General features: G+C 32.6%; 1 protein-coding gene across 1 annotated transcript in view; it reads left to right on the top strand.

Moving 5' to 3' along the window:
* The window catches only part of LOC122800467 (T-cell immunoglobulin and mucin domain-containing protein 4-like), a 69,126-nt gene that overhangs the window by 13,660 nt on the left and 31,129 nt on the right, over nt 1-24,337 (top strand). Inside the window, exon 3 of the mRNA XM_044069911.1 lies at nt 7,811-7,885. Coding sequence (XP_043925846.1) covers nt 7,811-7,885 — 75 coding nt within the window. The remainder of the gene's footprint in view (nt 1-7,810; nt 7,886-24,337) is intronic.

Genomic DNA, 24,337 nt, shown 5'->3' on the forward strand with positions numbered 1-24,337 from the left:
CACCATCATACTGCACTGCAGTGTCAGTGCTGGAAAAGGAATTGAAGTACCTGAAATGGGAACAGAACCCACAGCCTTCTGATCTTCCAGCATCAAAGGGAAGTTTGCTACTTGTTAAGCCACTGATGCATTTTTGGAAAAGGGAGGCCTTAAGAGGTGTACTAAAGCCATATAATTAATGGCAAGAAGTCTTTTAATAGACTTGTCTCAGTTATTTAATTAAGTATTATGAGCTGTAGGATGAAGCCGCGGTGGTACGGTGGTAGCGTTGTTACTACACAGCAAGAGGTTCTCCCGTTCAATTCTCGGCTTGGCTTGGGAGTACCTTCTGTGTATGGATTTTGCATGTCCTCCCCGCGGTTGGGTAGCGTTTGAAAGACATGCATGCGTAAATGGGCATGCCTTCGTTGAAGGTTGGGCATTGAGCTGGCACCTCGGTGTTTCATAAAAATCTACTGCCAATCATTAGCGGACCGGAGTTCCGCTGTGGCGACCCCTTACCAGGAAAAGCCGAAAGACAAACAAACAAACAAACAACATTATGAGGTATAGGATAGCCAGAATCATAGCAGTATCTTATGCTAAGAAGTAGTGAGGGGTACAAACAAAGTTTTCTTTTCTTTTATTTATTTTTTTACCTCTATTCTCAGTCTGCACGCTCTGCCCTCAAGTATGGCACCTCCTCTTGCTTCCTTTGTGAAGACAGAAACAACATATTCATTTAGTTCATCTACTTATCCCCAGCTTCTGTGATCGCTCTCTCTCTCATATCTTTGCTTATCCTGACAAGCAGGAGCGGCCCTAGGTCAACTGGTGCCCTAGGCAAAACAGCTCCACGGTGCCCCCCTACACATTACCTGGTGCCCCCATCCTGGTCTACCTACACCAAATAAATACTGGAAAAGTGCCCCTGCTACACCGGCGCCCTAGGCAGCCGCCTAGTTGGCCTATGCTTAAGGCCGGCCATGCTGACAAGACATGTTCTTGTCTTCCTCCTTTCTGCTATGTACTTACAAAAAACATGTAATTTCCTCTCCTTTTTACTTCTGCCAACTCCTTTTTAGCTTTTGCTTGTGCTGCCCTCACCAGTTTTGTTTTCCTTCTGCTAGCCTCATTGTTCTGCGTCTCTTCTACCTCATTTTATCTTATTTTCTACCTCTTGTAGGCTCTATCTTTTGCCCTAATTGATATCCATATATTTCCTATGTTGCAATATTGGCATTTCCCCTTATGATTTCTTCACTAATTTCTCAAATCCCTACCCATAGCCCTGACTACTGTAAAACTAAAAACTAAACAATGTCTGTAGTTTTATTACTTATTACTGCCGGCCTCTTAACTCATGCTTGACCCTCCCCCACTTTATCCTAATTACCTTCTGTAAAATCCCATCTCAATATTTTTTCTTGTCCTTAACCCACTCCCCAACCAACTCCAAACCACAGCAACAGGATCAGTGTTACATAGTATAAAGCTAACTTTAACTTCACATGTTACTTGACTTCCACTTCTCTGTCATTGCTGAGCAATCTATACCCAGATACCTCCATGTTCTATTCCCTGTTCCATGTTTATTTATTGCATTTGTTTACCGGGATAAGTCCACCTGGCCCAAAAGAGCCCATTTTCAGTGGAGGCCCAGGGAGAAAAGCTACAACGAGATACAGAAAAAATATAAACATTAATTAGTACAGAAGCAGAAACAGTGTTACAGATAGTAAATATAGTAACATATACAGAATATATACATAAAAGCAGGAACCTAGTTTGTTTGATTGCAGCAATATATGCAGAAAATATACATTAAAGCAAAATTCAGAGAGGTATAAACAGAGATCAGTATTACTGTACCATTATCAACAAGTGAAGATAAAAATAAATATGGAGAAAATATCATCAGTCACTAGTAGCAAAAGATATAGGAGTTTAGTAATCATATAAGGAGAGTGAAGAGGTTAGGTTATAGAGCAGGAACATAGCCAGGAAGAGTTGAAATGATTTTTCAGCATTTGTTTGAAGGTGGTGGTGCTGCCTGTGTTTCTTATAGAAGGCGGAAGTGAGTTCCATAGTTTGGCTACGGTGAATGCATAGATGAGTTGACCAGAAGGTAAGGTGGGCTTATTTACTTTTAGAAGTAGATGATTTTTAGATCTTAGATGCCTGCTGGAATGGTGTTTGGCAAGTAGAGTTGAGAGAGCAGGACATTCTGTGGGTCTGTAGATTATTTTGTGCACAGTAGTTAGTTGGGTGAATGAGAGATGGTGGGGGAGTTCCAGCCACCCTAATTGTTTCAGTGACTTACAGTGGTGGGATGAGAATGTGGCCTTGGTGACAAATTTTGCTATTCTGTTGTAACACATAGCAAGCTTGGATTTTGTAGAACTTTGGATATTAGTGAGGAGAGGGGCACCATAAAGGGTGAACATTACTGGTATCACATAAACTTTGACCTACACATAAACAATAACATCAAAATAACACACCAAAAGCTTGGTATGCTGTACAGGCACCAACACTTTCTTAGCCTCTCTACTAGACAAAGGAAAGTTTCAGTGACTTATAGTGGTGGGATGAGAATGTGGCCTTGGTGGCAAATTTTGCTATTCTGTTGTAACACATAGCAAGTTTGGATTTTGTAGAATTTCGGATATTAGTGAGGAGAGGGGCACCATAAAGGGTGAACATTACTGGTATCACATAAACTTTGACCTACACATAAACAATAACATCAAAAAAACACACCAAAAGCTTGGTATGCTGTACAGGCACCAACACTTTCTTAACCTGTCTACTAGACAAAAGAAAGTTTCAGTGACTTACAGTGGTGGGATGAGAAGGTGGCCTTGGTGGCAAATTTTGCTATTCTGTTATAACGCATAGCAAGTTTGGATTTTGCAGAATTTCGGATATTAGTGAGGAGAGGGGCACCATAAAGGAGAGATGGTAATAAAAAGTTAGTTGCAAGAGTTTGTGTAGTAGAGAGGCTAAGAAAGTGTTGGTGCCTGTAGAGCATACCAAGCTTTTGGTGTGTTTTTTTGATGTTATTGTTTATGTGTAGGTCAAAGTTTATGTGATACCAGTAATGTTCACCCTACCTTCCTAGACCACTATTTGCAGTCCAACCTTCTTCTTACTCAGACAACTGGTATTTAAAACTAATGCTCACCAGGTGTGGTCCTAATCACCCTTATTTGATCTTTAAGTCTATTTTGTATCTGCATTTACTATATCTCTGCTACCTGAATATCTGCATCCTTCTATTTCTCTGATTCTTCCTCTTCTATTCCATCTTAGCTTAAAGATGGCATCAACAGGGCATATATTTTCAAATTCAGTGTTAAGTACCTTTGTCCCTTCTGAGGAAGATGGAGCCTGTCTCTGGAATAGGGCTGTTTCTTTGCCATGTCTTCTCTACCCTTCTGCAGTCCCAAAACATCCTCCTTTAAGCACTCCCCCCTTCAGTCATCCCACTCCATAATCCCCCCTCTATCACTGTGCTTGCTGACAGAGCATGACATTTCGGAGAATGCACCATCCAAGTCCCTGTCCTGCATCCCTCTGCTGCCTCCCTAGCTGTGTTTGTTACCACATCTCCAATCCTCTCACAAGTCTACAACTTGCATCCACCTTATCCCTTTGGTGACAACAGTGGTAATCTACACTATGTCAAATCTAAACCCTTGAGAGAAATTTGCATACAATCAGGTCACTCCTTTTCCTCCTGACTATTGGCAATTGAAATTCCAATCACCAAACTCATTCCAATGTCCTCGCAATGGCTAAAGTCTTATTTGATTCCTACCCCATGCCAGTACAGAGCCAATCTGTAATATTTTTCCTCTCCTTTTACAATCCCTAAAACATTTCATTATTGTTGCTAATTTCTTCTCCCTTATGCTGCATCTGAGCTTTTCATTATGTCTCCTTTAGTGTTCCTGCAAGCCCTCTCCACTGTTCTATCTCTCCCCCTTTGCCCTTCCCATTTGGAGTATCCCACCCTTCCCACTTGTATTCTGCCTCCTTGTGGTGCTGGCATCTGCATGGCCACATCTGGCACTGTCTCTGTCATTACTTTTTATTGCACTCTCTCCATCTGTCATTCTACATTCACATCTTTCTCTGTGTCCTCCCTTCATAGCTGCATTTCCCACTTTCTTCCTTTATCTCAGTCTGCGCCACTCCATTTGATTGCACTTCTCAACCTCTGTCCATGTCCTTGCTTCATTTACCTTTCTGTATTAAAATATTTCCCACCATATCTTGTGTAAAGGACTGCTGTCTCCTCCTCCTCTCTGGTCACTCTCTATACCCTTTCAGCTGACTAGCCAATTTACTACCATCTTTAGCACCCATATTCTCCCATGATGCTCCACTATTCTCTCAGATCCCACATTCTTTGCACCTTCAAGTCTCTCTGTATCAAGGAGTTTCCCCTTATAGTAAACACCTCATAAATCTCTTTCTAACTCTTTTTGTTCAGCCTGGTACTGCTTCTTTTATATTTTTCTAATCTTGGATACTTCATCTTTCCTTATGTATGTATGTATGTGTGTATGCATTTATTTTTGATTGTTTGCTAATCTCTGTAGCTATATCTTTAGTCATATCTATACTTTTATGAGGAAAGGTTCAGTCTATCACTTTTCTTTGATTTCTTTCAATACAGGATTTCTGAAGTCATGTGCATTTAAATTGGGATCTATATTATAAGTTTGAAGTCTGAAAACTTTGAATCTCATATGATCGACTCCATATGAGCGAAGTTTTCAAACATCAAACTTAAAATATAAACAAACTAAAAACAAAAAAATCTACCTGAAAGCTCTATGCTGTGCCCCCCACACCCCTGCTACTTAAATAAACCAACTCCGAGATCGCACTACATTGAAATGAAGGGAAATATTCCCTATGGCGATGAAACGTTTGATGTTTGAAAACTTTGCTCATATGATGTCGATCATATGAGATTCGAAGTTTTCATACTTCGAACTTATAATATAAACCCTTTAAATTGTACAAACTGGTAGTGCACTGGAGTATTTTTTTACTCTTTTCTCTGGTATTATCTGACTGAACAGTTAGCATATATATGTTAAGGGATGCAGGGGGTAAACCCTGCACATAAGAGATTGAATGGAACTTGCCCCTTGCAGAAAAGAATATTCTTGTGTATTTATGCATTTTAAATTTACACTTCTTGATAAATAAGCAAACAAGGATGTTTGACTAATTTTTGATGACTTGATCAAATACAGTCTTTATTCTTCAACTTTATTGATGACATCCTGGAATTAATAGTAGGGGACAGACAATTATCACTTAATTTTGTTTAAAATTAAACACTTAGGTACAAAAGAGTGAATTATGCGTCCATAACTCTTTGAGACAATGCAGGCTTACAGGTATTTCGGAAGCAGACAGCTAATACCTAATTATGTTAAGATACCACATACACACAGACACACATCTACATACACACACACACACACACACACACACACACACACACACACACACACACACACACACACACACTTTTCTGTCTCAGCCTAATCCTAAAATATAAATGTACAAGATACTTAACTTGAATAATGTGTCTTATCTTTCCAAACTTTGTAGAATTACTACAAATCAGAAACTAAATCTGCAGTATACAAACTGAAATCATAGTACAATAAATTAGTTTTAAAACACTAGAATCTGAATTGCAAACCAAAGTCTATTAGTAATTATACATCAGGGAACTAAACTGAAAATTAAGCAGTTTTCTGCAATTGCTTAAGTCAGTAATTAAAGGACAAAGAACAGATAAAAATCTGATAGCTGTCAAAACCAAATGACTGTGTACTAACATCAAGTAGCTGCTCAGAAATTGTCAATGACAGCCAGGCAAATATCAACATAAATCTTAATATTTTTGCAAAACAAACAAGAACAATGACCTACTTATCAATTTCAAAATAAAAAAGATCACTGCTCTGAAGTTTCACTGCCATACTGGTAGAATAGTTTGATAGCTGTCAAATAATATATAGTCATGGCCTTAAGTCATGATTATATAGTCAGAAGAAAGACCAGCCAAAATTGACAACTCATCAGATACATTTCTTCAGATAATGAATCAGGGTGTAGTATATTAGAAAAAGAGTGGATTACATGAAAGTAGCAAGGAATGTACTATTATTCTACATCAGAGGTTGAAAGTCAACTGTGAGAGTATGCCTCTCAACCTCTTAGCACAAAAAATCTGGACAAAGCTAGAATATATATAGGAGAATAAAGGCCCCAAAATAAAGACAGATTTTGAATGTTGCTCCTATAAACTTAGAACATCACTAAGTTTTGAATTTGTATGTATTTTCTGAAGGAGATGAAGTCTGAAACTTATATGTCTATCTTTATTTAGTGATATCAGTCATTAGTGATTTACCCAAAACCCAGATATTTTATGAGGAACAGACCAAAAATAGTAGACAAACATCTGCACATTTTTTTTTGAAAAATCTAGGCAGTTGAAAGGTATGCCTGAGAAGTCTAGGTGGTGATAAGGGAGGAGGTGGGGTCTGTGGATTTTCTGCCTCTGCAAAGTATTTGTATTTGCCTGGCATAGCAAGCTGTGTTTGAAATAGTTGGTTTTCTGCCTGAGCATGGCTTGCTTAGCTAGGTTAAGTACAGAGGTATCAGCAGTATGATTTTCTTTGTGAAGAGTTTCATCTCCATGAAGACCAAGCATAGTCCCTAAGTCTGAGTAGTGCTTTCAGTTCGGTGGTTAGCTGTCTGTTACAATTGAAAAGATGCTGTGTGAGAAATTTTAATTTGTCTTGAAATTGAAGGATGGTATATGTATTAGCTGTGACACTTGAATTTAGGTTCTGTAAGTTGTTAGTTGATAGGTGGTTTTTGAGGTTTTTCCATATTGGTATGGAGTCTGAAGTTAACTAGTTTCAGGGCAGTTTTGGTGACTGGTAGATAATTGTATATCTATCTATCCATATACATATAAATAGATATACATACACAAACACACACTCACACACACAGACACATATACATGCATAATCCAACTATATTTGTCTGTTAACACTCACAGACACACACATCTACCTATAATTCTAATTATACATGTGTGTGTGTGTGTGTGTGTGTGTGTGTGTGTGTGTGTGTGTGTATGTACGTATTGCTCTCTTCTGTCAGTGTTAACTATTCACAATGACCTCAGACCTAACTAAATACAGTACTTGACACAGTTATTCCAACTTATTGAAGTATGAGCTTGTTGTTATATAGAGTTATACAAACATTAATAAGCAATGTAGTTTAAGAATATGTATATTTTAAAGCAAACAAAAATTGTACACAACCGATCAACCTTATCCTTAGTTCATAGTGACTTACTAGACTGTTGCCACAGTGAAAGAAAACATTTGCCTTTTACTAATATTTCACACTATCATATAAGTTATTCATTGGTACAGCAGTGTTAAGTGTATTCTTTGGGTTTTAGTCTACAGAAATGGTAAATAGACATTCAAAGAGTTCAGTAATGATGAAGCAGAGATGCACGAATTAAATTTATTTTTAATCAGGGTCACTGATTAGAATGGCATCCATATATAAAAGCTAGATTAAGGGAGGAAAGGAAAACGGTTTACTTCTGCTGCTGTAGACTGTTTTAAATTGTGCTGCATTGCACAGTATTTATTAGATTAATGACCATAGCCAAATATTTTTTATTTCTTCATAATTTTACAGTGACCATTAGTATGTTTTCTGGTCTGCAGTTTACTTTGTTAACCTCTATATTTTCTAGGAAAGTCAGCAGCTGGATCTAGGATTCAGAAGACAAATACATTTTCTGCATCAACTACTTCTGTTCAAAGTAGAGGTAAAAGACAATATTTATATGTGAATGACAAAACATGGGATTATACAATAACATTACAGATAGAGTAATCTATAGTAGAATAATTGCACCTTAGGTCTTAAGGAGTTTTCAAACCACTGGCTCCTCACACCCGCCCCTCCCCACACACAATTGTAGGTACTATGCATACATACACATGATCTTTTGGATTTGCTTCCCTTATTTAAAACAGCTGAAACTGCTGTCATAGTACTCCACCAATGTCCATATCCATCAATTTCAGTCACTTGACTATGTACATCTCAAATGTCTAATTGTGAAAAAAATGGCCTCAGTAATGTTTTTCCACCTGGTCTGCAGAAATGCTCATTAGTCCTGCAAAGCCAGACTAATGACTGTTTAAGCTGATCATAACAGCGAGGTCAGCCATTTTCATCCCCAGACAGCTCCCATATCCAGCAGTCATAGCCCCATTGTTGACAGTATACACCTCAGATATCAGATTGTGGGTACAATAAATATATTTTGGGTTTGTTTCACACAAATACAGAATACCCCAAGTTTTCCAACTTATGTTACACAAATGCACATTAGTCCTGCAAAGCCAGGCTGTTTAAAATGATTAAATAACAAGACACTGACAACTCCTATACACATCCAGCAATTATATCTACTTTGTTGTGTACACATCAGCTAATTGTGGTAAAAAATAATACTTTTGAACCTCTAATCATAAGAATCATGACAAAGCCAAAAAATAACTAGGGACAATGGCCCATACTCATTTTCCTATTATATACTTAGAAAGCTAATAGAATAAACTTTTTGCATCAGCATGATTTTTCTGAGGAACAGGAAGTCTGAAACTCAGATATTTCCTTTCATTACCAGCACCATTACTCAGTGCTATTGGTGTTTTATTAATACTTTCAGCCACCATAAGGTGCTTTTATACAAACCATAGAAAAATAAATCTAACATACACATACCAAAAAGCTGGAAATATTGAAGAAATCTTTATTCTCCCTGGCGCTTCTTCTCAGGGAATGAAAAGTATACAGTAAATTACATCAAATTTATAGAACACTGACTTCATTGTGCATTAATTAAACAATTAACTTTTTTTCTCAAATTTTTATTATGATTTACAAAGTATAACAATTCATAACAAGGAAAAAAAGACATATATTTTTAGAACAGATTAACCACACGAATGGAAAAACTTCATAATTTAAATTAAGATAAGATAAAACTATTTACAAGGTATCTACTTTAAAACAATTATTAGTCATTCAAAATATAATTCAATTTCATGTCATATTACAGTCAATTTCCCAAATATCTCTATAACTTTTAACCAGGAGTTGTGATATAAAGTGATATTATTAGTTCTCATCTTGACTGCAGACAGTTCCAGTTGAGAAACATTAAGTGCAATATTATTGAATTCTTTCAATGAAGGAGAACTCTCGCACTTCCAATTCATAGTAATTACTTTGCATGCTATAGCTAATTCTTCTTCTTCTTTCATCTTTTCCCAGTTAGGGGTTGCCACAGCAGATCACCTGTCTGATCATGATTGGCAGTGGAGTTTTACGGTGTCGAGTTGCCAGCCTGGCACACAACCTTCCACAGAAGGCACACACACGCATGCACTCAGACCTAGGGCCAATTTCCACATATTATAGCTAATAAAGTCCATAAAAGTCAATATTTTGATTTGGGGACACATTTAGGTATTGGAACATTAAACAAAATCAAAAATTTATTTAACTGAAATTTGTCATTAAATAAAGCTTGCAACACAAAAAAGAAGGAAATTATTTTTTCCCCAAAATGTTTTGAGCAATTTACAATCAGAAAACATATGCTGCCAATCTGCTTTCAATTTTAATTTTTTATCTCCAACACCCACTATCTTACCTAACCATTAATTCCATTTTATGAGGAGTAATAAAGGTTCTACATAAAGAAAATAACTTCCTTTGCAATGAAAGAGTTGCTTGTTTTGAAGAAATTAGCAATCATTTTCACTAGGATGTTTTTTGTTTATTGATCTGTAATAATCACAAAAATTATCTTTATAATACAATTTTGTAGTTTTGATTACTTTATATATTTTAGATAGGTCCCCTTTTCCTATTACTGTTTGATTTCTTATAAATTTGGGGACAATATCCTTGATAGTTATAAGTATTGACTCTAGTTTGCTAATAATATATTGCCTTAAAGTTTGTATTTCTAGCCACATTCACTACTTATATCATATTTGCTCATAATGTATTCCATAGAGAGAACTTTTCCAGAATCCATTAGTAGATGCCAGTAATTTTTCGCTAAGTATAATCATTTTAGAGAAATCAAAGGTGTTAATGGTATTTTGTGTACAAACTGTAGGTTAGAATAGAAATGACCACACTCTAAATCCTGGAATTTTATTCAGATAATTTTTAAATATATTTAATGTAATAGTTATATATTTAGAACATATACGTTTATTTTTATTCTCCAAAATATATTCCCTTACCAACCAATGAAAGTTATTTGATATTATTTTACTAAATTGAACTGGCAATGATTGATTTGATTTTAACCAAATACATTCCTGTATTTTTCCACCTAGCAGAATAAGAAGAATATAATCATAATGTTATTGTCTTAATAATGCATGAAAAGCATGCATTTCTATATCTGGGAGGCCAATTTCACCTATTGTTCAATCTTTTAAGGTGGAGATTTAATGCTATTCTAGGTTTGTTGGGATACCATAAAAAGTTTAACATTAGTTTACTGAATTGATGTATACATTCTTTAGAAAGAGGAAGAGAAATATCTTGTATAAGGTATAACATTTTTGGAAAAATAAGCATTTTAATTAAGAAAAAATGTATCTTCCATTGTAAAAAAAGTATTCCATCTATTCATAAGATGTATTTTTGGAGGAAAATAAGCATTTTAATTAAGAAAAATATATCTTCCATTGTAAAAAAAAGTATTCCATTTATTCATAAGATGTTTATTTTATTTAAAATATAAGTATAATTAATTATTAATATTTCATTAATATCATATGGTAATGTAATCCCCAGATACTTCATTTTATTATCTAAAACTATATATTTAAACAATTTCTTTTCCATGTTATTCTTATTATAATTTATGAGTAATAGCTTAGTTTTATCATTAAATTTGAGACCAGAAATCTTTTTCAAGAGTTCCATTGTCTCAAATAACACTTGTAATGAGCTACCATAATCATTCAAAGATAACAGAATATCATCTGCAAACAACTGAATTTTAGAATTTAAACGTCTTCTGTGTGGCGACATGCGTGAATGGGCGTTCCTTCGTTGAAGGTTGTGTGTTAGGCCCGGCAAGCCAGCACGTAAAAATCTACTGCCAATCATTAGCGGACCGGAGTTCCACTGTGGCGACACTTAACCGGGAAAAGCCAAAAGACACAAACAAACAAACTAACGTGTATACCTTTCATGTTAGCATTTGATCTGATACAATTTGCAAATGGTTCTATTACCAGAGCAAATAATAATTGAAACAATGGGCATCCTTGCTTAGTACATTTAGTAATTGTTATCGGCTTAGATGTATATGATACAATCTTTATATAAGCTAAAGAATTTTCATATAATGATCTAATTAATTTTATAAAATCATGTGAAAAACCATATTCTTTTGAGGCTAGGAGTAAATAATCCCAGTGAACTGAATCAAAGGCACTATTAATGTCTAATCTTACTAGGGTCATACATCCTTTTGTAATATTCATATAATCAATTATTGTAAGTACTCTTTTAATATTATCATGTGTGTTTCTATTCAGTATAAAACCAGGTTGATCTTCATCAGTCAGCAAATGTAGAAACTGTTTATTTCTGCTAGCATGTATTGCCATAAAAATCTTATAATTAACATTTACTAGGGATATTGGTCTATAGGACGAGCATTCTTTTCCATCTCTATCTGACTTTGGAATTGGAGAAATTACTGTGTATTTTCTTGACTGGGATATGTTTTGCTACTTTAGGTAATATAAAGACTCTTAGCAATATTGCCAAAGCTTCCTTAGGTAATAATTTATACTTCTCTGGAATAATATCATCAGTTCTAGTTGCTTTGCTTAACTTTAGTTTATTATTTTGAGATTTAGATTCTGAAATTGAAATTGGCTTATCTATTAGTTTTTATTAGATCTTATATTCATTTATTTTTGATATGTTTCATAAAAAGATCTGTGTTATACCTTGTGGTTCTATTATTGGATCATATAAATTGATTGAATTAAAGTGCATTTTAAAGGCCTTTAATTACCACCTACATCTGAAACATTTTTCCTAGTTCCAGGAATATAAACTTCTTTTATCTCATTCGATTTAATATTTTTTTTATCCTGTTTGCTAGTTTATGTTGGTTATTAGGATTCATAGAATAAGAATGCATTCTAATCATCTGTAAATTAATCATTGTTTCATGATTTTATGTCTCTAAATATTTTTATTCATCTCATCAAGATATTTTGCTAAAGTATTACATTTTGAATTTCTAATTTGTTTGTCAACTTTTATTTGTAAATCTAACAATTCTTTATGCCATTTTTTTTCTTATTAATATAGTAAGATAGAAGTTTACCAAATAGATATATTTTTAAAGAATCCCACACATATATCTCAGATATCAGTTATATTTACACTTTTAAAGGACTGAATTTCTTTATTATGAAATTCCTTAAAATCTTTCAGGTTAGTTGTATATGATGGAATTCTACTAATAGAAGCACTTTGTTTTGCATTCATTTTCAATTCAAATGTAATTGCATTATGATCAGATAGAGACCATATGACAACTTTAACTTTACCTAATTTTCCAGTTATATCACTTGAAAAAGACACTCTATCTGTTCTAGATCGGGTACCATGTTGATGTAAATAATATGTAAAAATAATGAATTTGCATCTGCAAATTAATTTACATCCTTAATATTAAACATATCTATGAAGTCTGTTAATGCCTTGGATGGTACTGGTTTCCTATGCTTATTTATTGTTTTAGTATCACAATCATTCAATATACAATTAAAGTCACCAGCTAAAATTTTACTCCCTTTAGAATGTTGTATAATCTCTTCAGACTGATGCTTAACTACCTTAACTCCTAATCCAGGAATCCAATAAGGATTAATCAAAGTGTATATTTCCCATTTAATTCCAAATATACTAGACAAAACAACTTAGATCAATCATTGTATAAATTTATGATTTTAGGCATTCATACAGAGTTTATCCATAAAATTGCAACACCATTTTAAATATTTGCTTAAACTTCACCTTTTACAACTGTTATTCAAACCATTAACATTGATAGAAATACACTTCATGTATAATGTATCAGTAAAAGTATAGCTAGCCATATGCTCTAAACAATGTAGGGAGAAAAATATGACTAAAATGATTCTATATATTTATCAATCAAACTGAAGTTATTAATATTCATAGACACCAAATTATATGCAGTTAAACATTGAAATATTAAACACTTAAATACAAGTAACCCATACAATCTCTGAGGTTTTAGACCCCGTGTTTGAATAGCATCTATATTCAAGTGTTCTCTCTAAGGTCTCCTTCCAAGACAAACCTCTTCTCTAGCTATTTCAGAAGTAATTTTATACAGAAAGATACTCATTAAACAAATATTAATTAACAAGTTATATCTACTTCTTATTATTTCATATTCATGTTTCAAGGATTTTTAACTGAAAATAATTGTACATAACATCAATCTCTTTACTCTAATTACTTTTAGTACTTAAACAATCAATATTTCTTAAATCAACTGTTGTAACTACTTTTCAAATCCTAACTATGTAAAGTTCTCTCTTTTTACACTATACTTGGTAATGATACAATTTTAATATAAAGTAAAAAAAAGATTATACAGCATATTTAAAATCTTCTAGAATAAATGTTTAAAAGTGACTCATCATGTATATAATCAATCAGTGTCTTCATTACTTAATTAAAAAATGTGTTTATTTCAGTTAAAAATCTATTAAAATCTTATTTTATCTATTGTCTACACAATTATTAAGAAAATAAAACTATATTATATAACTTTACCAAATAGAGTAGAATTAATATCTGAAGTTATTCTGAAGCTGTGTGTGTGTGTGTGTGTGTGTGTGTGTGTGTGTGTGTGTGTGTGTGTGTGTGTGTGTGTGTGTGTGTGAGTGTGTGTAAAATGATGTAAGCTCAAAAAATAAAGCTAATATATCTTTACTAAATAATAGATATATACAACAGAAATCCCATGCAGCAATCAAGAACTAGGTTACTAATGACCTTAAACATCAATGTAATATATGGTAAATAAACCAATAATGTAAAATGAGTGGTATCTTAAGTAAGCCAAAAAACTAGAATCTTAAAACCAAGCAGTATAATTTCCATTGACATCTTTCAGTTTGAAAACATTGCTTGTACATATATCATGAAACAGAAAGCAGATTAACTGATCAAATAGCACTTCATCCGAAATGGCAAAATATCCATGATGTCATTTTGTTTATTAAGTAGTGACCTAAATGCAGTAACCAAAAAACATTTACTTAAATTGGAAATGTACTTCATTTCAGACATGAGTCATAATCCAGTTTCAGTACTTATCTAAGATGGGTTTAACCATTAATAATTATCCTGTCATTTATTTAGGTGCTGGTAAATAAAAGTTCCACCTCGACAATGAATTTAACATTGTAGGAATTTAATAAGATATGGAGATGTTAGGAAGAATGTAAAGCACTTCATAACAAATTATGAGTCTGCCATGTACACCATCTTTTCACCAACAGTCTTCAGACCTAAGAGGGATCAAGAGAAACAGATCCAAAATTTGAATCAGAGTTAGGGATGGCCCAGGGACATTTAAAAAGTATATATTTTACACAGGCAGCATACATTTCAACTTTCTAGACCTTCTCAAAATGCCCATACCCCAAACCCACATCTCTAACTTGCTGCTTACAAAAATCACAATCATCTGGTAATTTATTAACAAAACTTTAATGTCCAAAGTCAGTAATGAATGGTAGACACCCAGCTCTCAGATTTAACATCATCTGGAATGTCTATACCAATGCAAAATCCATGAATTCACTAACCCTCTCAATCTGCAAAACCAATATTCAAAAAAAGTTTCTGCCTTTGACTCCCCATACCTCTACTATTTGTAGTTTCATCCATGTTTTTAGCATCATAGGGTATTAAAAATATAGGTACATATCACTTTAAGGAGTGTTATACCAAGATCAGCTCTATATAACATTTGCCGTGAACTTGATGTCATTACTCTTCCATCCTGTTTCCCTCTCAACAGTCCACACTATCAGAAAACAGTCTACAAGTTAAAGAAGACAAGAAGAAGAAAGGAAAAAAAAACCCTTCCAGCTCTGAAACTCAGCAGGAAAATGCAGAGATAATCTAAGCAACAACACAATACAAAGCAGTTCCAAGTATAGCTCAAGCTTAGCTTTAGTGTTTGAAAAGAAAAGCAACTCATTCACAAGATCTAAGTGAAGGGAAGCCAATCCACACAAAGCAGCTTCTAAATGTAACTCTCCACATACAAGAAACACCACCCAAGCCATCATTTTCACAAAAGCTTCATAACTTTAATCATATAAGAAAATAAAGAAATAAAACAAAAACCTATATCACCTGCAACTCCACTTAAGCAGCAAACTCATACTATAACCATTCAACAGATAACCAGATAACTAGAAATTCATATATCCTAAAAAATCTCTATACCACCAACATAATACTAAATAAAAAAATCCATCCTGCAAAACATAACATTCATTCCTAGTAAAGGCACACACAGCCATAAAGCCTAATCAGAAAGATAGCAAAGAATAAATAATTATTTAATATGTGCTTATCAGTAATAGAATATTTTCAGATAATATCAAAGTAAATATTGATTACTGTTTATAATGTTATAAAGAATGATATATAAGGTTAAATCACTTTATCTTACTTTTGTGTGCACATATATATTTTTTCTTGCCTGTGTCACTTGTAGCATTTTGCTGTAAAATAGCAAGTAGTACCAAGAATATATGAATATGGTCCAATTAGGCAAGACAGAAAAACAAAAATGATAGATATTCATTTGTCCTTTATTTTTTTCTTCTTCTTGTCAGTAGTTATCCACCAATTCTTTTCTGCTTGTCTTTTCAGTGAACTATTGCTCCATTCCATTTCTTCTGTTTATTCCAAAATGTTGCTTGATTTTAAAAAAGAATATAGCTGATTCCAGGGTTTCAAAGGCTTCAGTATCTTCTGTAAAAAAAAAAACATTACGTCTAGCTGGAAATAATAAGTGCACTTTAATCTGTCTCTTCTTCAATTTTTTTATCAAAGTAAGGAACTCTTTTATTTTCAAAATCACAGATAGAGTAGTCATTGTAAAACCTTATTGTACTCTCATTTAATTTAATTGGTGAATTTGACCAAGCAGTTTTTAATACAGTTCCTTATCTTGTTAGGAAAAAAAATCTCACAGTTATGGATCTTGGATTTGTGTTTACTTTTTGTGATGATGAAGGGACCACAAGACACCTGTGAGCTCTTTCAATATATAATAAAGTCTCTGGTAAATTTAAAGTCTTAGGGAGCCAAGAGTGAGGAAATTAACCATATTGTCTCTTTCTACTTTTTCAGGTAATCTATAAATGCATGTGTTGTTCCTCCTAGATCTATTTTCAAAAATTTAGTAAAGAAGTATTTTGCTTTAATAATTCAATATTATGTTCTTCTTCTGAAACTCTTCCTTCTATATCATTTAGTGCCTCTTCCATACTGGAGATCTAAGTCTTCTGTTGTATTATTATTTCATGTAGCTGTTCCATTTGTCTTTGTGCATTTTTCTTCGAAATTATCTAGTTTATTGTTTTATCGAGAGGTCTTGTGTGCTACTAAGAAGTGATTGTAGTTCCTTCTTTAATGACAAGTTCTGTGAGTTAGTTTTGGAGTAACTCATTTTGAAGAATAGGCAAAACCCTTTCCATTTAAAAGGTGACAGGAATTAAGAAGTTTAGAATATTTATCTTAAATATAATCTTCCAAAATGTTGAAAAGAAGATAGTCTTCAAAGCTGAATAGTCCACAATGTCAAAAATTTAATAATTCCTGTCATATAACTCAAGTAGCAGAGATGAGAAACTAAGCTCTTAGCCTGTCACCACTGTGGCCATGCCCCCTTCACAGTAATCAGTTAAAACTTTAACTCTTAAAGACACTAAATTCTGTTTCCCTTTCTAATAGACAACAAGCATTTATCTCTTCAGTTTTCTAATTCATTAGAGGCATGTTTGATTTTAAATAATAATACACTCAACTCAAAAGGTTTGCCCCTCAAAACTTGATTGGCCACATTTTGTTTGTCATGACTTTATAGTAATGATAGCCTTATAAGCATAATTCCTCTTTTAAAAATATGAAAAAACAAACCATCGACAAACTGAATTATAATTTTAATTATACATAATCTCAACAGAATAAAAAAGTGGAGGAATGTCTTACTCTTGTTTAGTACTTGGTTTATACCTGCAAAAACTTTGAACATATTCAAATAATAACATAAAGCCATCAGCATTGTACCCCTTATCTTCTCCTTTTCATTACATTGTATACATCTCTCACTCTTATATTCTTATAAAAGCTAATATAGCAAAGTCATATAATAAAAAAATGGTAAATTGATGAAGGAATGACAAAACTGAAGTTCTGTTTGGCATACTGCATTGTTGTTCAGTGAGTGGAGTACTGTTTACATTATTAATGAATGCAGCAACAGGTGAAGTACAAAACAGTATGGCAGAGGCTGCATATGGGATGTTTGGAAAAATTTAAATTCCTACATTGTTATCCTAGTCAGATTAGTAGTCATAGTAAAAGATAAGGGCTGGATGAAAAGGTTCTTGATAGCCTTGGGGATAGTACTGACATATTCCAGAGAGAAATGTAAAGATTTAGGGATGTGATAAACATAAAGGGAATTTATTTTTCTAGGAATTAAATATCTGTTTTAGGGATCATGTTTGGAAAATATGATATAATTCAAGACCAAGGGATGATGTTAGTGGAACAGCTAAGACCTATAATTTTTGGAAAACTTTTAGAATGAGCTTCATGAAAAAAATAGGCCTAAAATGTTCTAATTTAGGTAGAACTGCTTATGTGGTAAATATTTTCATGTTATTTCCAGCAGCTGAATAGGATATTATAACTATGGTAATTCATTAGATATAGGGATCCAGGTTAAATCCTGTAGAAAGAGGGGTGCTGTATTAACAGGAAAAGGAAGGATGACTGAAGTTAATAAATCCAAGAGTTTATGCTGTCTCTTTACACCTGTATTGAATATTAATAAGAGAAGGTGAATGGATATCACACATTCTAAGAACAAAATATGAACATTTTTGGAAAATATGATGACATTTTTAAATAGAAAATGTCTCTAGAAATGTTTTCCAAGCCATCTATTTTATGCAACAGTCAAGTATTTTGTTTTAAAAGGAACTCAGTCCATATTTCCTCCTTTAATTTTCTATCTGTGTTCGAAACAGTACTTTCTATATCCCTTTTTTTAATACAGAAGTGCTCTTGTTTCTTATATGATCCAAAATGGAAAGTTAAGGAAAGCTGATAAATTAGACCCAGAGTTACATATCCATGGCTCTGGCAAAAATTTAGAAAAATAAAGTTCTTAAGATAATGTGATGCCCATTTCAAATGAGTTGTATTGAACTTTCTTACCATTTTCTGCAAATCTCTGAAGAGCACCAGAAGTGAGCTGCTACTCAACAACTATCTCTCTCATAATCTTTTTAAATAATGAATCAAAACATTTGTTAAAAGGTCTATATTATAACATCAAAGTTGTAAAATTTAGAATGTTATAATAATGAACCCACTACATCAAAGGGTAAAGATAGCGAAGCCCCGGAACATCAAATTCTTACCTAGGGCAAGATTTCAGTGGGCTGTTCCATGGCTTCGCTACTTCCTCCACTGTAGTGTGATAGTTATGGACCTTAGGGTTAGGGTGCAGGTTAAGGTAAGTGGATAGTTAGGAATGTATGTATGGTTTAGTGTAGGGTTGAGTTTTGTTAACTGTATGTGTGTTTATTAATTAGTTTGTTTGTGTATAGTTTCGTAGGGTATGTGTGCGATAGTTACGAACCTTAGGGTTAGGGTGTGGGTTAAGATTAGTGGATAGAAAGGAATGTATGTAATATTCATATAATCAATTATTGTAAGTACTCTTTTAATATTATCATGTGTGTTTCTATTCAGTATAAAACCAGGTTGATCTTCATCAGTCAGCAAATGTAGAAACTGTTTATTTCTGCTAGCATGTATTGCCATAAAAATCTTATAATTAACATTTACTAGGGATATTGGTCTATAGGACGAGCATTCTTTTCCATCTCTATCTGACTTTGGAATTGGAGAAATTACTGTGTATTTTCTTGACTGGGATATGTTTTGCTACTTTAGGTAATATAAAGACTCTTAGCAATATTGCCAAAGCTTCCTTAGGTAATAATTTATACTTCTCTGGAATAATATCATCAGTTCTAGTTGCTTTGCTTAACTTTAGTTTATTATTTTGAGATTTAGATTCTGAAATTGAAATTGGCTTATCTATTAGTTTTTATTAGATCTTATATTCATTTATTTTTGATATGTTTCATAAAAAAGATCTGTGTTATACCTTGTGGTTCTATTATTGGATCATATAAATTGATTGAATTAAAGTGCATTTTAAAGGCCTTTAATTACCACCTACATCTGAAACATTTTTCCTAGTTCCAGGAATATAAACTTCTTTTATCTCATTCGATTTAATATTTTTTTTATCCTGTTTGCTAGTTTATGTTGGTTATTAGGATTCATAGAATAAGAATGCATTCTAATCATCTGTAAATTAATCATTGTTTCATGATTTTATGTCTCTAAATATTTTTATTCATCTCATCAAGATATTTTGCTAAAGTATTACATTTTTGAATTTCTAATTTGTTTGTCAACTTTTATTTGTAAATCTAACAATTCTTTATGCCATTTTTTTTCTTATTAATATAGTAAGATAGAAGTTTACCAAATAGATATATTTTTAAAGAATCCCACACATATATCTCAGATATCAGTTATATTTACACTTTTAAAGGACTGAATTTCTTTATTATGAAATTCCTTAAAATCTTTCAGGTTAGTTGTATATGATGGAATTCTACTAATAGAAGCACTTTGTTTTGCATTCATTTTCAATTCAAATGTAATTGCATTATGATCAGATAGAGACCATATGACAACTTTAACTTTACCTAATTTTCCAGTTATATCACTTGAAAAAGACACTCTATCTGTTCTAGATCGGGTACCATGTTGATGTAAATAATATGTAAAAAATAATGAATTTGCATCTGCAAATTAATTTACATCCTTAATATTAAACATATCTATGAAGTCTGTTAATGCCTTGGATGGTACTGGTTTCCTATGCTTATTTATTGTTTTAGTATCACAATCATTCAATATACAATTAAAGTCACCAGCTAAAATTTTACTCCCTTTAGAATGTTGTATAATCTCTTCAGACTGATGCTTAACTACCTTAACTCCTAATCCAGGAATCCAATAAGGATTAATCAAAGTGTATATTTCCCATTTAATTCCAAATATACTAGACAAAACAACTTAGATCAATCATTGTATAAATTTATGATTTTAGGCATTCATACAGAGTTTATCCATAAAATTGCAACACCATTTTAAATATTTGCTTAAACTTCACCTTTTACAACTGTTATTCAAACCATTAACATTGATAGAAATACACTTCATGTATAATGTATCAGTAAAAGTATAGCTAGCCATATGCTCTAAACAATGTAGGGAGAAAAATATGACTAAAATGATTCTATATATTTATCAATCAAACTGAAGTTATTAATATTCATAGACACCAAATTATATGCAGTTAAACATTGAAATATTAAACACTTAAATACAAGTAACCCATACAATCTCTGAGGTTTTAGACCCGTGTTTGAATAGCATCTATATTCAAGTGTTCTCTCTAAGGTCTCCTTCCAAGACAAACCTCTTCTCTAGCTATTTCAGAAGTAATTTTATACAGAAAGATACTCATTAAACAAATATTAATTAACAAGTTATATCTACTTCTTATTATTTCATATTCATGTTTCAAGGATTTTAACTGAAAATAATTGTACATAACATCAATCTCTTTACTCTAATTACTTTTAGTACTTAAACAATCAATATTTCTTAAATCAACTGTTGTAACTACTTTTCAAATCCTAACTATGTAAAGTTCTCTCTTTTTACACTATACTTGGTAATGATACAATTTTAATATAAAGTAAAAAAAAGATTATACAGCATATTTAAAATCTTCTAGAATAAATGTTTAAAAGTGACTCATCATGTATATAATCAATCAGTGTCTTCATTACTTAATTAAAAAATGTGTTTATTTCAGTTAAAAATCTATTAAAATCTTATTTTATCTATTGTCTACACAATTATTAAGAAAATAAAACTATATTATATAACTTTACCAAATAGAGTAGAATTAATATCTGAAGTTATTCTGAAGCTGTGTGTGTGTGTGTGTGTGTGTGTGTGTGTGTGTGTGTGTGTGTGTGTGTGTGAGTGTGTGTAAAATGATGTAAGCTCAAAAAATAAAGCTAATATATCTTTACTAAATAATAGATATATACAACAGAAATCCCATGCAGCAATCAAGAACTAGGTTACTAATGACCTTAAACATCAATGTAATATATGGTAAATAAACCAATAATGTAAAATGAGTGGTATCTTAAGTAAGCCAAAAAACTAGAATCTTAAAACCAAGCAGTATAATTTCCATTGACATCTTTCAGTTTGAAAACATTGCTTGTACATATATCATGAAACAGAAAGCAGATTAACTGATCAAATAGCACTTCATCCGAAATGGCAAAATATCCATGATGTCATTTTGTTTATTAAGTAGTGACCTAAATGCAGTAACCAAAAAACATTTACTTAAATTGGAAATGTACTTCATTTCAGACATGAGTCATAATCCAGTTTCAGTACTTATCTAAGATGGGTTTAACCATTAATAATTATCCTGTCATTTATTTAGGTGCTGGTAAATAAAAGTTCCACCTCGACAATGAATTTAACATTGTAGGAATTTAATAAGATATGGAGATGTTAGGAAGAATGTAAAGCACTTCATAACAAATTATGAGTCTGCCATGTACACCATCTTTTCACCAACAGTCTTCAGACCTAAGAGGGATCAAGAGAAACAGATCCAAAATTTGAATCAGAGTTAGGGATGGCCCAGGGACATTTAAAAAGTATATATTTTACACAGGCAGCATACATTTCAACTTTCTAGACCTTCTCAAAATGCCCATACCCCAAACCCACATCTCTAACTTGCTGCTTACAAAAATCACAATCATCTGGTAATTTATTAACAAAACTTTAATGTCCAAAGTCAGTAATGAATGGTAGACACCCAGCTCTCAGATTTAACATCATCTGGAATGTCTATACCAATGCAAAATCCATGAATTCACTAACCCTCTCAATCTGCAAAACCAATATTCAAAAAAAGTTTCTGCCTTTGACTCCCATACCTCTACTATTTGTAGTTTCATCCATGTTTTTAGCATCATAGGGTATTAAAAATATAGGTACATATCACTTTAAGGAGTGTTATACCAAGATCAGCTCTATATAACATTTGCCGTGAACTTGATGTCATTACTCTTCCATCCTGTTTCCCTCTCAACAGTCCACACTATCAGAAAACAGTCTACAAGTTAAAGAAGACAAGAAGAAGAAAGGAAAAAACCCTTCCAGCTCTGAAACTCAGCAGGAAAATGCAGAGATAATCTAAGCAACAACACAATACAAAGCAGTTCCAAGTATAGCTCAAGCTTAGCTTTAGTGTTTGAAAAGAAAAGCAACTCATTCACAAGATCTAAGTGAAGGGAAGCCAATCCACACAAAGCAGCTTCTAAATGTAACTCTCCACATACAAGAAACACCACCCAAGCCATCATTTTCACAAAAGCTTCATAACTTTAATCATATAAGAAAATAAAGAAATAAAACAAAACCTATATCACCTGCAACTCCACTTAAGCAGCAAACTCATACTATAACCATTCAACAGATAACCAGATAACTAGAAATTCATATATCCTAAAAATCTCTATACCACCAACATAATACTAAATAAAAAAATCCATCCTGCAAAACATAACATTCATTCCTAGTAAAGGCACACACAGCCATAAAGCCTAATCAGAAAGATAGCAAAGAATAAATAATTATTTAATATGTGCTTATCAGTAATAGAATATTTTCAGATAATATCAAAGTAAATATTGATTACTGTTTATAATGTTATAAAGAATGATATATAAGGTTAAATCACTTTATCTTACTTTTGTGTGCACATATATATTTTTTCTTGCCTGTGTCACTTGTAGCATTTTGCTGTAAAATAGCAAGTAGTACCAAGAATATATGAATATGGTCCAATTAGGCAAGACAGAAAAACAAAAATGATAGATATTCATTTGTCCTTTATTTTTTTCTTCTTCTTGTCAGTAGTTATCCACCAATTCTTTTCTGCTTGTCTTTTCAGTGAACTATTGCTCCATTCCATTTCTTCTGTTTATTCCAAAATGTTGCTTGATTTTAAAAAAGAATATAGCTGATTCCAGGGTTTCAAAGGCTTCAGTATCTTCTGTAAAAAAAAAAACATTACGTCTAGCTGGAAATAATAAGTGCACTTTAATCTGTCTCTTCTTCAATTTTTTTATCAAAGTAAGGAACTCTTTTATTTTCAAAATCACAGATAGAGTAGTCATTGTAAAACCTTATTGTACTCTCATTTAATTTAATTGGTGAATTTGACCAAGCAGTTTTTAATACAGTTCCTTATCTTGTTAGGAAAAAAAATCTCACAGTTATGGATCTTGGATTTGTGTTTACTTTTTGTGATGATGAAGGGACCACAAGACACCTGTGAGCTCTTTCAATATATAATAAAGTCTCTGGTAAATTTAAAGTCTTAGGGAGCCAAGAGTGAGGAAATTAACCATATTGTCTCTTTCTACTTTTTCAGGTAATCTATAAATGCATGTGTTGTTCCTCCTAGATCTATTTTCAAAAATTTAGTAAAGAAGTATTTTGCTTTAATAATTCAATATTATGTTCTTCTTCTGAAACTCTTCCTTCTATATCATTTAGTGCCTCTTCCATACTGGAGATCTAAGTCTTCTGTTGTATTATTATTTCATGTAGCTGTTCCATTTGTCTTTGTGCATTTTTCTTCGAAATTATCTAG

The sequence above is a fragment of the Protopterus annectens genome, chromosome 4.part0 (genome assembly GCF_019279795.1).
Source record: "Protopterus annectens isolate FY-2018-M chromosome 4.part0, PAN1.0, whole genome shotgun sequence".
Taxonomy (NCBI): domain Eukaryota; kingdom Metazoa; phylum Chordata; order Ceratodontiformes; family Protopteridae; genus Protopterus; species Protopterus annectens.